This window comes from Amphiprion ocellaris, chromosome 4 (genome assembly GCF_022539595.1).
Source record: "Amphiprion ocellaris isolate individual 3 ecotype Okinawa chromosome 4, ASM2253959v1, whole genome shotgun sequence".
NCBI lineage: Eukaryota > Metazoa > Chordata > Actinopteri > Pomacentridae > Amphiprion > Amphiprion ocellaris.
Window position 1 is genome coordinate 28,533,495 of NC_072769.1, and position 14,341 is coordinate 28,547,835.

General features: G+C 37.7%; 2 protein-coding genes across 4 annotated transcripts in view; one reads left to right on the forward strand and one right to left on the reverse strand.

Moving 5' to 3' along the window:
- Positions 1–7,878, forward strand: part of LOC111585880 (microtubule-associated tumor suppressor 1 homolog) — a 96,498-nt gene extending 88,620 nt beyond the window's left edge. Inside the window, exons 18-19 of one of the 2 annotated variants that reach the window (XR_008601461.1) lie at positions 6,270–6,428; positions 7,375–7,878. Coding sequence is in view for 1 of the 2 variants with exons in the window: in XM_055010095.1 (XP_054866070.1) it covers positions 6,270–6,345 (76 nt within the window). In the remaining variant the exon portion in view is untranslated. Of the gene's footprint in view, positions 1–6,269 lie in introns of both variants that reach the window. The other variant, XM_055010095.1, reaches the window with a different exon arrangement.
- Positions 1–14,341, reverse strand: part of LOC111585881 (fibrinogen-like protein 1) — a 38,013-nt gene that overhangs the window by 1,633 nt on the left and 22,039 nt on the right. For both annotated transcript variants that reach the window (XM_023295512.3, XM_055010101.1), the window contains 4 exons: positions 3,887–4,046; positions 3,712–3,809; positions 3,552–3,640; positions 1,200–1,402 (listed from right to left, as the gene is read on the reverse strand). In XM_023295512.3, the coding sequence (XP_023151280.1) occupies positions 1,200–1,402; positions 3,552–3,640; positions 3,712–3,809; positions 3,887–4,046 (550 nt within the window). The remainder of the gene's footprint in view (positions 1–1,199; positions 1,403–3,551; positions 3,641–3,711; positions 3,810–3,886; positions 4,047–14,341) is intronic.

Consider the following 14,341-nt stretch of genomic DNA (forward strand, 5'->3'; position numbering starts at 1 on the left):
GGAGACCAGTCTAGAACCTTCATTCTAGCCTGATGGAACCATTTCTTTACCACGTCTGATGTGTGTTTGGGCTCATTGTCTTGTTGAAACATCCAACTGTGTCCAAGATCAACCTTCTGCTGATGGTTTTAGGTTTTCCTGAAGAATGTGGAGGTGATCCTCCTTCTTCATTATTCCATTTACTTTGTGGAAAGCTCCGGTTCCACAGAGCATGATACTGCCACCACCATGCTTGATGGTAGGTTTGGTGTTCTTGGGGTTAGAAAAAAACACGCCCAAGACAGTCTGAAACCAGTCCTCAAAAAGTCTAAAACCAGGACCAAAATCAAATATAAACCCAGTTCAAAAACATTTTTAAAATCAGTCCTAAAAAAAGTTTTTAACAAGTGCAAAATCGGGACCAGCACCAAACCTAAACCACTCTTTAAAAAAGTCCAAAACCTGGCCAAATTACAGTCTGAAACCAGTCCTTAACCAGTCATAAAAACCAGTCGTAAACCAGCCCAAAAAGAGTCAAAAAACCTGTGCAAAATCTGGACCAAAACCAAACCTAAACTACTCCTGAAAAGTCCAAAACCCACCCAAGATAATCTAAAACCAGTCATAAAAAAGTCTAAAACCAAGACCAATATCAAACCTAAAACTGTGCAAGAAAATGTTCAAAACCAGTCCAGAAGGTCTTCTAGAAAGCCCCAGAACATGATACTGCCACCTCCATGCTTTGTGATTGGTTTGGTGTTAATAGCTTCCCATGATATATGAGGTCTTTACAAGTGTATGTAAAATTTATTAAAATTAAATTAACAGTGTGATTTTTCCTAAATAATTTAAATGTTTAGTATTAAAATACTACAAAAGTTCTAGAAAATACTACTCTATCCGGCTATAATATATATTAAGGCTGAGAACCTACAGTTTTATTACTTATAGAGAATAAATTAACTGACATAATAATGAAGCTATGATTCTATGATATTATAATACAAATATTAAGGCTCAGTCTCTACTGCAGAGGTGTCAAACATACGGCCTGCGGGCCAAAAGCAGCCCACTAGAGGGCGTTCTTGGAACTTAATGAATCCTTGAACACCCTGGAACCCCAAGCTCAGTTTTAATGTGAATTATTCTGTGTATTAGAATCCCTGACTCCACCTTTGAGCCCAGAGTTTTGGAGTAAACCTGCACAGTGTTTGCATTACTTGCTGAACCACCAGCCGGACTTGCTGTGCCGGATGCACCGGACGTCGTCGGGATCGGGCTCCACCTCGTTGGGGTGGTCGTAGGTGCTGAATTTGACACCGCTGGGAATCAAACAGGGACCGTTCCACCTCTGCTTGTGGGCTTCGTTCAGAGCGTCGCCAGCGTTCCCAGAGTACTCCCCCAAATGTAGCTGGTACTGGTCCTTTAGAGGCACCGGCAGACAAAGCAAGGGTTTGATTAGTGTCTGATTTATGTCGAAAGTGTTACATAAACAGTCAAAAGTGAGGACCACAGGACAGAGGAAGCATGAAGATTGAGGCGTAAGAAGGGAGGAGGAGAACAGCCAGATGACCTTGCTGCTGTTTCCACAGCAGAGGCGGTTCAGCATGCTTAGTCTACATGAGGCCCGGTGTTATGGGAAATGGAGAGGGCAAGGTTAAAGGAGGAGGAACGCCAGATGTGCAGACAGAGGACAGCTGCTTTAGAAGAAGAGAACAAGTGCAGCAGATCACAATCAGATTTATTGATTAAAACCAGGCTGAAGACTTTAAATTATCTTCACTGTTTACGAGTTTAGACCTGATTTGAAGCTTTAAACCCTCTGAACCCCAAGCAGCAGTTTCTGTGATTTTTTTCCCTCGTTTTAACTCACTGTGGTTCAGTTTTAATCTAAAGTCCTGCAGCTCTGTGGAACCAGAACATCATGAAGGACAGAGAACTCAGAGATGTCTTCTGGCAGTAGTTAGAATGATGGACAATATTTTTAAAATAACTTGAACTTTGCTTAAATGTCACAATATTAACCAAAACGACTCCAAACTTTCTCCAAAATTTGTCCAGAATCTCTCACTGTTTGCTTAAAGTCGTAAAAAATGTGTCTTAAATGAAGTGAAAGTTGTTTATGACAGAAATGCATCCAAAAATGACTCAAAATCTGCTTGAAATGACGAAAGTAACTTTTTCCTGGAATCGCTCAACTTTTACGGCAAACATTTGTTTTTAGCTTTGGTTTTCCTCTCAGAGTCTGTTGTCATTTCTGTTTTGTCTTGTTTCTGTCGTTTTCTGTCTTGTTTTTGTCGTTTTGTCATTTTCTGTCTCTTTTTTATTTTTGTCTTGTTTTTGTCATTTCCTGTCTCGTTTTTGTCGTTTTTTGTCTCTTTTGTTATTTTTTGTCTTGTTTTCGTCATTTTCTGTCTCGTTTTTGTCATTTTGTGTCAAATTTGTGCTTCTTACCACAAACATATTTTGTTCTGCAGGTGGTTAACAGGAGTATTTGTTTTTCTAAAGATAGTTTCAATCTTCTGGTTTCTCATTGACTCCTGTGGACACTATACCTAACATCAAGCATTTTGGACAAGTTTGAGTCGTTTCGGACAAGTTTGAACAATTTTGGGCAAATTTTAAACCATTTTGGATCAATTTTAAGAGTCATTTTGAACCACTTTTTAGTCATTTGGACCATTTTTGAGTTGCTGATTCATCACGTGAGGATATTTTCTTTTTCTTTTTATTTGTTTAACCTTTATTTTACCAGGTCAGTTAATTGAGAACTGGTCCTCATTTACAATAACGACCTGGTCATATTAAACATGTTATGTACAGACACGAACTAAAGTTTACTTTACTAGTAAAGACTATGTTTATGATGGCCACCTTCAGTTGATAATGACTCGTACAACTCTGGGATCTTTGAAACACACAAATCTGTGTCATAGTAAAAACTATCCTGTATTTTAGTCCTTTCATAGATTTATTAAAGACCTTCTGGTTTATCTTTGACTCTTCTGGACAGAATTTATGCAGCTCAACTAAATCTGTTGTCTTTCTGCCTCAGATTTGTTCCTTCATCAGTCCACACGTTCTTGATGGGTTTTTGTCAGAACTTTGGGGAGACCAGTCTAGAACCTTCATTCTAGCCTGATGGAACCATTTCTTTACCACTAACTGAGTCATTTCGGACCAATTTTGAGTCATTTTTTTAGCAGTTTTTAAAGCAATTTTGGACAGGTTTCAAGCCATTTCTGAGTCAATTTGAACAGGTTTGGTCATTTTGGACAGATTTAGTGTCATTTTAAACCAATTCTTAATCATTTTGGACAATTTTTTTGGGTCATTTTGGACACTTTTTTGGCATTTTGGGCAAATTTTAAACCATTTTGGACCAATTATAAGAGTCATTATGAACCACTTTTTAGCCATTTTGGACCATTTTTTCTAAAAACTATTTCCTGTAATTTTAATTCCTGTAAAATTCAGACCAGTTGACAGGTTTTGGGGTTCAGAGGGTTAATTTGCATCCTCACTCCAACACTTATCATGCTCATTTTCCTTTTGCCGTGTTTCTGTTTCACCTTTTCGTCGTCCACTTTGAAGTTCTTGTACTCTGCGTAGCGTTGATTTCCCTCGAAGTCCTCCATGTCGATGCGAAGATCGTAATTTCCTGCAAGAGAAACATTTAAACAATGCGACCGTCCCGTAACATCTGATGCGCCGACACTCAGGTATACAAACCTTGTGAGGTGAGGTGGTGCAGAGGCTCGTTGCCCAACCAGAACTCTCCGTCGGGGGAGAACAGATCACCGAACCCATGCTTGTACTCCACCCAGGCTCTGCACAGACAGCGGACACACCGATGACGGATTTGTTCACAGTGTTGAAGCGTAAATTCCTGTTTTCGTCTACACACCTGTCGAAACTTTCTTTGCCGTCTCTCCTGCGCTGGAAGACGGTCCAGCCTCCTCCGTTGTTCATGTCGCAGTAGACGCTCAGCGCTGTGGGAGATCCGTCTGGACGGATGACGTAGAGCCCGTTGGCCACGTTACCGTCTGCAAACACCTCGGAGCAGTCTGCACACAAAGAAACCAACGGAAACACTGAACTCACTGTGAGCTTCTGAAGGTCTTTTTGCTGGGATAAAACAGGATAAAAGCTCATGTTTTTATTAATCTGTCCGTCTACACGTGGATTAGACTTTAAAGCTGCAATAAAAGGCAGAAGACCTAACACGGCTGCTTTGTTCAATTCACAACATCAAAACTAATCAAATGGAGAAACGGTTTTAAATACAACAGCATTTTTACTGCAGAAGCTTTGTAGGTAATTCAAGGGTAGCCCAAATCTTTGTAGGTGTTCTGCTTTCAAGAACTATCCCTTTAGAACCTCTTTCAGGTCCTTTTACCAGAGAGAATGAAGTTCCTAATGCAGTGCAAGTCTGAGTAACTCTGTGAGTCTTGACATCGATTAGTTTTTCTGTCCTCTTGATGTTCTCGTCCACCAGCATCAGTCTTCTTTTCTCAAACATCATCATCAGAAATGTAAAATTCACCATAAATTCTAACACAAGCCTCAATTCAGTGGCGTTATGTCCATTAACCACTATTTGTCAGTGCTTTGATGAACTCTAAGTCAATTTTTGCATGTGAAACAAGGAGCCGATTAGAGAAACATTCCTGCCTTTTTATTCTCCATTTTTGATAAGTTCCCTAACAGATGATAGTTTTTGCAGTTGAATTTTTATTATGTTTGTTACTTCAGAATTTTGAACAAAACTGAAAATAAGCCAATATTCCTGTTCTCGATTTCTGTGTTTTGTGGTTGGACTGTACCATTACAATCTACTGCCATGGACCCAGATTCACAACCACATTATGTAATAAGCAGTATGTTAGGCATTACTAAAATATTAAACACCATGTATTACAACCTTAACATTGTCTTAACCTACATTCAGTTTATTATGATTCATTCATTTACAGTTGTGCCCATAAGTTTACATACCCTGGCAGAATTTATGATTTCTTGGCCATTTTTCAGAGAATATGAATGATAACACAAAAACCTTTCTTTCAGTCATGGTTAGTGTTGTGCTATAGTTTTTTTTATTATCAAACAACTCTTTATTCTTTTTAAATTATAATGACAGTAGAAAGTACCCAAATGGCCCTGATCACTGTTCCCTCTAAACTGCGCGCGTGCGCAATTGCGCACTGCTGACACGGTCTCCGCGCACAGAAAATCTGCGCGCACACAAAAAAAAAAAAATCCAACCTAAATTGTAAATAAAATAAACACATAACAATTCATTCTGTGCTATTTTTCAGTGTGAGTCAGTGAGTGACCGGTGACTGGCTGCTGCAGCCAATGATGCGATTCACATACGTATTTACCATAGACTGTATATAATGGTATTTACGCAGCTAATCAACGTCAGGCGTCCTTATGTGCAGCCACCATTGTTCTCATAGATATGAATGAGTAGATAGGACACGCCCCTTTGAGCTGCGTGCTACAGCGAGGCTAAGCAAGTGGGGGCAAAGTTTCAGTGCATTCCGTTGATGTAGACGGCGTGAAAACGAAAACAAGTATGCCGGCTCACTGTGCTGCATACAGTTACACACTGCTTCGTACGATTGAGACAAGGAAACTTGGAATGACTTTTCATAGGTAAGAATAGTTTTTGGCTCTTTTTTCATTATGAAATCTTGTTGAGAGCTTCCAGTCTATGAGAGCTAACTAGTTAGCCACTAGCAAAACGCTAAGGCGAGCTAGCAGCTTGACAACCAAATACCAGACGATTAATAGTAGCTGTAGTATAGTTGTACAAGCAGTAGTAGTAATACTAAAAGTACAAACAGCAGTAGTAGTATAAATAGCTGTTAGAGTCGTAGAAGTAGTATCAGCATTTGTAATAGTATTACAAGTTGTAGTAGCAGTGCCAGTATCAGCAGCAGTAGTGTACTACCACCACTACTAGTAGTAGTCCCATTGCTATTACTACCACCAATACTACCAATAGTAGTTATAAAGCCTAACTCATGTATATCTAGATTACCGTCTATGTTCTTCCTCCAAACCCATTTCATGATTGGGATTACAGGCAGTTCTTTAGGACTGCTCTCAAATAATTGAAATGTTACTAAACAAGGTTATACTTATCAAATTAAATAGCTCTGGTCTCCAGTATATTGGGGAATTCGGTTCTTTGTACTTAATTTATTAACATGATTTCTTTTTAATATGTTGTGTAGAGACTTAATTACTTCTCTGTCTACTTTTCTTACTCCATGTAGGTTTCTCAGAGACTATGGGTTGAGGAGGAATTGGAAGTTTTTCGGCTTAGACCTGGTGTCATTCCATCAGTGTTAAACTTCCCGGCTCATCTTGAAAGAGTACGTGCCAGAAAGACCACGACCAAGCAGCCTTGAGATCTTAGACAGCGTCTCCCTGAGGTGGGTGTCGACGGTGTTCACAGTCAGGTCTGTGGTAATCCCATCAAAAAACAAAACAGAAAAAAAATCTAGATTATAAATCAACATGTAACCAAAGCACTCTGTGTATAACGCCATAGTATAGGATGTAGTTCAGAAAATGTCAAAGTATAGTATGCTTTACTCAAGAATAACATAGTATGGCCTGTAGTTCATAGTACAGCATGTTGGCAAGAAAACAAAACAAAACATAGATTATTATGTGGTTCAAAAATTGCAAAATGATAGGATGTTGCCTAAAATTGTCATGTATGATATGTGGTTCAAAAAATGTCATAGTGCAGTATATTGTCAAAAAAGTATGCAATTCAAGAAAACATCAGAGTATAATATGTCATCTAAAAAATGCCATAGAATAATAATTTCATCGCACAAGTAAAAGTATAGTAACTTTTAAAACTGTGCGAATTCTTATATGTTGCTAAAAAAAAAAAAAAAAAACTAAAACAAAAAAAGTCACAGTAATATGTCAATGTAAAAAGCCTATAGTATAGCATGTCACCCAACAAACATCATAGTATAGCATGTCACTCTAAAAACGTCACAGTATAGCCTTTAGTCCACAGCTGTCAGTAGGTGAGGAGCAACACAAAAACAGTCCAAACGCTGGTTTCCAGAGGGTTAGACGAGAATTTATTTGAAAGTGTAAGTTTACAACAACACAACAGGGGGTTGTGAGGGGGTTAAAAACAAATGGGTGTTAGTAAAATAAAAATAAATAAACAGAACTAAAAGTGAACTTCATGTTGACATTGATGGGCATTCCAACCAGGAACAAAGTAAAAGATAATCAATACGAAAAAAAACTGTTCCTGTTCACCTCTTAAAACCCAAAAACACACCGCAGTAGCACCCTAAACTAAAACTACCACTGTGTTCCCTGTTTTCCTTTGTGAACAATTCAAAGGTCCCTCTCTATCTCCCCACACATCCACCAACCACTGGAACACATCTCCAAAGTTCTGCCGGGCCAGCTCAGCTTCCCCTCAGAAGAAGTGCCGCCACCTGCCAGATGAAGGAGCTTTTTGAGAGGCAGCTGGCATCGTGATTGGACTGTACTTTGGTCTGTTCCAATCCAGCTTCAGCTCCAGAGACGGCAGGCGGGACGAGTCAACGGAGGCCGGGTGGACGAAGGCATGCAGCTGAGTACAATCCAGAAAACAACAGAGGAGGAGTGCAGTGGCCCAGAGCCAGAACAACCAGAGTAGCATCGTATGTCTCTTAGAAAACATCATAGTATAGCCTTTGGTATGAAAAAACGCCATCATATACATCATATATTGTACAAATAACAAGTCAAAGCAAAGAGACATACATTGTAGAATTGTAGTAATTGTGGGCTGACTGATTTACTGATTATCAGTATTTTATTTTTTACCGATTTACGGTAATAAATACATTTAAAAGTGGTGCTACTTTGGCTCTGAACCTTTATCTACCTGTGGTCGCTCTGTCTTCTGGAGTGATTTGATTGGTTATACGTAACGAATAAAACTCCTTTAACTTAACATCTGTAAACCAAACAAAAACGTATCAACAAAGTTTTCTGTTAGAGTTTGTGTTCTTCTAAGTTTAACTCCAAGATTTTAAATACTTTCATTTACTGCAAATGAATATCTACTCCAAATGTGTCACTAATAATCATTATTAGCCTTAAAAACCCACAAAACCCCCCTCTATACTCGACCACACTTAGTACAGTCCGGTTCCCCCTTCTATAAATCTGCTTGGAATCGTCCACTTCCTGTTTGTCAAAGTGGCCTTCTACCTGGACAGGTTTTGTTGGAGCTCATGCAGCAAACATTTTGGGTAACTGCACTTTAATATGGATGGATGACACTGAATTAGAGTCTGTTTTAATGAGACTGAGTTAAGATGTGTAGCTCTGTCATTAAATAGGAAATTATTTCTCTGAATTCACAGAGAAAAGTCTGAAATGTTTGCTAGGTTAGCGTCCCACATGTACATTGGCTCAGCTAAAGCTAACACTCTCCAACTTCTGGATCTCTTGAGTTGCTTGTTGTTAAAATATCTTGCTAGAGGTGCTGAAGCTCAGAAAGTCTGAGATGTTTGTTCAATATAAGCTCATTCTGAAGTCTGATCTGAACTCTTTTGTTTGAACTTTCCCTAAACTTAGGAGTTAATGACAGAGCAGCACTTCCAGACTCAGTCTCATTTATGTAGAGATTAAACTTCAGTGTCATTCACTGATGTTAAAGTGCAGTTTTTCAAATGTTTGTTGTACATGCTCCCAACCAAACCAGTCCAGGTGGAAGACGATGTGAAGAAAAAGCTCCAGAGGATGAATATCACACATTTACGTTGGAAATAAATGTCCTTTAATTAGACATTGTCATGCAAAAGTTGGATTTCCCTTTAATGATGTTCAAATCTTTGTTGAATGTTTTGTTGATGTTGGTTTCTAAATGTTTTTTGACACTCGGCCCCAAAGATTAAAACCTTCTACGTCTCACAAGCTGCAACAATTCACACATTATCAACTATCTTTCTGACTAAACTAAGATAAAAAGTGAAAAACTGCCTGATTCCTGCATCATGAATGTAAATCTTTTTGGTTTTTATGACAGTAAACTGAATATATTTGGGTTTGACATTTTATAAACCAAAACAAGAAATGAATTACTGGAGAAAACAATCAACAGATTAATGGACAAAGAAAATGTGTTTTCCAACATATATGGCTGAATTACTCCAACATTACAAGATACATACAATTTGAATTCAATTTTATTTATATAATGCCAAATACAGGTCAAATTGTCTCAAGACACTTTATTTTTATATTTTTTGTCATATTTAAAATATGACAAAGTAAGAAATTTAAACCTCTTGACTAATCCAATTTATTATTTGGTTTTTCAGAGACTAATCAACAACTAAAATAACTCTCTCCACTAAAACTAATAAACATGAGGTCAAATAGAAGGAACAGTTTTAAATACTGCAGTCCCATGACGACAAGAATAAAGTTTGTCAACAAAAAGTAAATCAGCTGGTGGATTCCATTAAAGTCCTAATAAATGATAATAAAGTGTGATACTAAAGATTTGTGGTGCTAAAAATGTCAAAGTAAAGATATCAAGTTGAACATCTGGATGGAGGTTGATAAAAGCTGACCTCCCTTCATTTCTCTGGAACCGACTCCATGGATTTTATGGATGGTGGTTAAAGACCTGCTCTTCTAGTGGTCTTCCTTCTAGTCACTGTAAAAAGTCACTCCATCCTGGCCGACTTCAACACCTCTTCATGACAACTTGTTCTGCCTCAGACCTGGTGGAAACTCCAGAAACTCGGGAAAACCCATGGAGACTCGAAGAACTCGTGGAGACTCGAAGAACTCGTCGGGCGGGGGAAGGTGTGGTGGGTGGTGGTGGGAGGTGGGGGAGTAGAGGGGGGAGGCCGCCACCCACCTCCCCGCCTACTCTCCGCCCTGACTCCACCCAGACTCCGCCTTGGCTCCACCCATGTGGTGACTTCAGAAACTACGATGCCAAAGGGACGACGAATTTATTTCTTTTTATCTGATCTGTAGCTCAGTGAGTTAAGGATTTGCCTATGGAGCTGCAGGTCGCTGGTTCAAGACCAGACAGTTCTTGAATTTTATCAAAATCCTGACAAAGACAAAGAAAGATAAAGGCCGGTGGTCGGTCTTGAACCTGCGACCTTCCACTTGGTAGTCCTCTTCTTATCCTCCTGAGCTATACGCTCAGATACAAATTCTTCTTTTTTTTGCGCATTTATCATCTATTTTTTGTCATTTCCAAATTTTTTTTTAAACTCGGGTCTTGACTCGACCGTTTCTCTCAGGAGGTTGGACTTCAGCCTTTGTGCTGGAGGGTGGAACCCTCAGTTCCAAGACTTTCCAAGCCTCCAGACCTCCCGAGTCCTCAGGACCTGAGCTTTCACACAGTCTGAGGGCTGAAATTTTCTAAGTCCCACAGTAGTTCTCTGTTAGTCTGAACCTTCAGACAGTCCAAGGACTGATATCTTCCAAGTTCCTGAGTACTTCTCTGTTAGTTTGAACCTTCAGACAGTCTGAGGGCTGAAATTTTAAAAGTTTCTCAGTACTTCACTGTTAGTTTGAACCTTTAGACAGTCTGAGGACTGAAATCTTAAAGGTTTCTCAGTACTTCTCTGTTAGTTTGAACTTTGTGGTTAACAGAAGCCTTGAAACTTGTGACCATGAGTCTTGATTTCACATTTAGACCATCGATCTGAGTTCTTCTCAGACCTTCACCTGTGGGTTTTTTAGAAATCCTCAACAAACTTTGATTCTCTTCACTGAACAGTAAAGTTTGTGGAGATCAGAAGGTAACATTAGTTTGATAAATGCCTTCAACTACTAGTAGACTTTATCTGGAAAGCAGTTTTCTGAAATGAGTTCTTAGTAAATCTATCCACAATCAAACCAAGAACATAGAAAGAGGAAACGTTTGAAGAAACAACTTGTTTTCATTTCAGACTAGAAAACGCTTCAATACCTTTATCTGTTTTTGCTCTTTTTGATCGTTTTATTGTCTCTTCTGTTTAATTTGATCTTCTAAAGTCTAACTGGTGTCTTTTCAAATGTTTTGTCTTTAGTTTGATTCTTCTTAAACGTTTAGTTTTGCTCTTTTCTCACCTTTTATTCTTTTCTAATGTCTGATTTGATTTCCAAATGTTTTGTCTTTTTAATGTTTAATTGTTTTTTCAACTGTTTTATCGGCTTGTTTGAGGGTTTTTTCCTTTCCCAATATTTGTTTCGATTAAATCTTTGTTTTTCTTTTTAAATGTTTTACCACCTTTTAATGTTTAATTTTCTTTTTAAATGCTTCATTGTATTCTCTGTTTAATTCCTATTTGACGTTTTATTGTCTTTAAGATGTAATTTTCTAATTAAACATTTAATTTTTTAATTAAATGTTTTGTCTTTTTTTAATGTTTAACTATATTAAACATTAAATACAATTAAATGATATTAAACAGACAAAATATTGAATTAGATAATTCAACAAGATACAATACATGTCATTATGAAATTAAACCAAATTTTTAAAATACAAATATTAAAAATTACAGATAAAATATTTTCCATAATTAAACATTTAAAAAATACAATTCAACAAGAATATTAAACATTTTAAAAAATGCAGGACATTTGATTAGAATATTAAATCTTTAAAAAGACAAAACATTTAATTAATAAATGTTTAATTAGAAAATTACATCTTAAATTTCTTAAATCTTTTTAATAATAAAACTTTTTAGAAGTTTTATTGTATGAAATTTATTTCCTTTGATTTAATTGCTTTTTGTTACGTAGTTTATTTCTTTATTCTTCTTCTTCTGTCAAGATTTTAACCCCAACCTTAAAAATAAAATAAACCCTTAAATCACAATGAAAATACTTCTGTTGTCACAATCATGAGTTAGTCAATTATTCAGTTTATCAATCCAACTTTATTTGTTTAGCACCTTTTACACAGATGACAAAACTAAACAAGCAAAGAGAAAAAACTATGCTAAAACTATGATTAAAACTCAAAAACATTTCAAAAAAAAGATTTAACATGGTAATAAAATATGTTGTGTCCAGGGGATGGAGGGAGTTTATTGAAGTCTTGTTGGGCTCACATGGGAAATCATTTAAAATATAAACTTGATATTCAGTCTAAGGAAACTGCAGAGCGACAGAAGAACCAACAATGTCTCCTGTTTTCTCCTTTAATGAGTCGACTCTTCTTGTGCTTTCAGACCAAAGAACTACAGACTCTTCACAACCTGCTCAAACTCTTGGTACAGGACCTCACCACACGGGTCAAGAAGGTTTCCTTCTCATTTCTACTCTGAAGCTCACCTTCTCCTGCTCAAACTGCTGACAAATGTTTCTGCTGCTCTAAAGTCTGATCTCCAGAACTTCCTAAAAATTCTCAGTCTATTCTGCTGCAGGTTGCTATGTAGAACTGTTCCAGAAAACCTCACTAAACCACATGGAGGAGCCTCAAGCTAGTCGTCCAAATGAAACCATACAAAAACCAAACTAACACAACCCAAATGCTAAAGTCTCCTGCAGCCTACCAGAGAACCTCTGAGAACAGAGAATCAGGACAGGAACTCTTACCTTCTGGACAACCAACGTTGGTTCATAAACAAGAACACAGAATGTGTCTGACCAAAAACCTCTAAAGACTCACTACAGCCAAGATAAAGACACAACTCAGCTGCATCAAATCCACTAATCACTGCACACATTAGCACCATGTGCTAACTGTGGCTAAAGAACCACCTTTACCAAGACAACTGTCCAGTACAAAGCCCTAAAACACACCAAGAAACACATTAAAGACGATTTTACTGCTGGAAGCTGCAAGCCAACGCCTAAAGAACAAACTGAAGCAATGGAGCCAAACCCGGTTCAGTGGTGAAGAGAAGCAGAGGAAATGTTTGTCTGCAGCTAAATAAAGCAGGAAGACACTGAGCTGCTCAGGTGTTCCTGATAACACCAAGCAGCTCAGGTGTTCCTGATAACACCAAGCAGCCACCTGGACAGCCAATAGGAACACAGCTTACTGGAAGTCCAGAGGGCGGGGTTAGTGAAGGAAATTTAGTTTAAAGTTGAAGCATAAAGTTAACAAAGAAAGTTGAAAACCACTTTCTGATCCCTGAAATCTCTGAGTTTTCACACAAAGAACACCTGAACATGTCAAACTGGTTCCATAGTAGAACCATCATTGTAAAAACGTCATAGTATGGTGTGTTGCTCAAAAAACATTATGACCCGGCTGTCAGGGGACAAACATGTAAGAAACATGAGAACAGAGAGAACCCAACCAGTAGGTCACAGTTTATCATCCCCCAGTCATCTCCTGAAGTCCATATGGTGAGAGACATCAGTATCTGGTTGTTAATTTACCAGAGGATGCTTATAATCATGCTGATGTGGTCTGTACTCTACAGTATTTTAGTGATTCAATAAATGCCTAAGTTGTTTTTTTAAAAATGCTTTTTACTTTTTCATAAACATTTAATAGCCTATATGTAATCAATAAATGGCCTTTGCCTATCTTAAGAAAAATTCACTCAGAACTCTGATATGTTAACAGTACTAAATAAATCAATAAATACATGCATACACACAAAAATAAGTTAATACATTAACTGTTAAGATTTAGATTTTAAAAAAAGTTGTTTATGTTTTTGCAGAATCCAGTATTATTCACTGGTTGGTCATTACATTTTATTAGTTTGATTTCACTGTTTAAAATGATGCCACCTCTTTTCAGACAGAACCTGTGATAATAAAACAATACAAAATTTTTAGTTCCGTGTTAATAAAGCACTTAAAGCTTTAAGTATGGCTAAATGCTTTTTTCAAAATTAAATATATCACTCCTTAGGTGGTAGTGGCCCCAAGTTCAGTAAAGTTGGAAAGATATTCACAGATTCGGACTTCCAGCATCAATAACTCGTTAGATAGGTTGTCAAAACATAAACGGTGCCTCTTTCCCATTGTTGCAAGGCAGACAATGTGCTACAAGCCCAGTTTTATCAAAAGTAGCTGTCTTTCAAGCTACAGGAATAACATTGGTGTCTATGGAGTGAACAGGGTCCGTCTGCAATTTGCAAAACCGCTGCAACAGTAAAGAGAGACAAATATTCAATAACTTCACTCTTATACATTGTAGTGTCACTAAAATCACTGCAGCCTTCAACTGGCTCCTGTTGACAAAGTGTTTTAACAGAAATGTAAATGCTGTAATTTGATTCTTTTAATGAACCATGTAACTTGAATGGATGTGATGCTGGTGTGACCACAGTGCACACGTCTGATGTTGCTCACAGTGGTCCAAGGAACTGCTCAGGGAGTTTGTGTG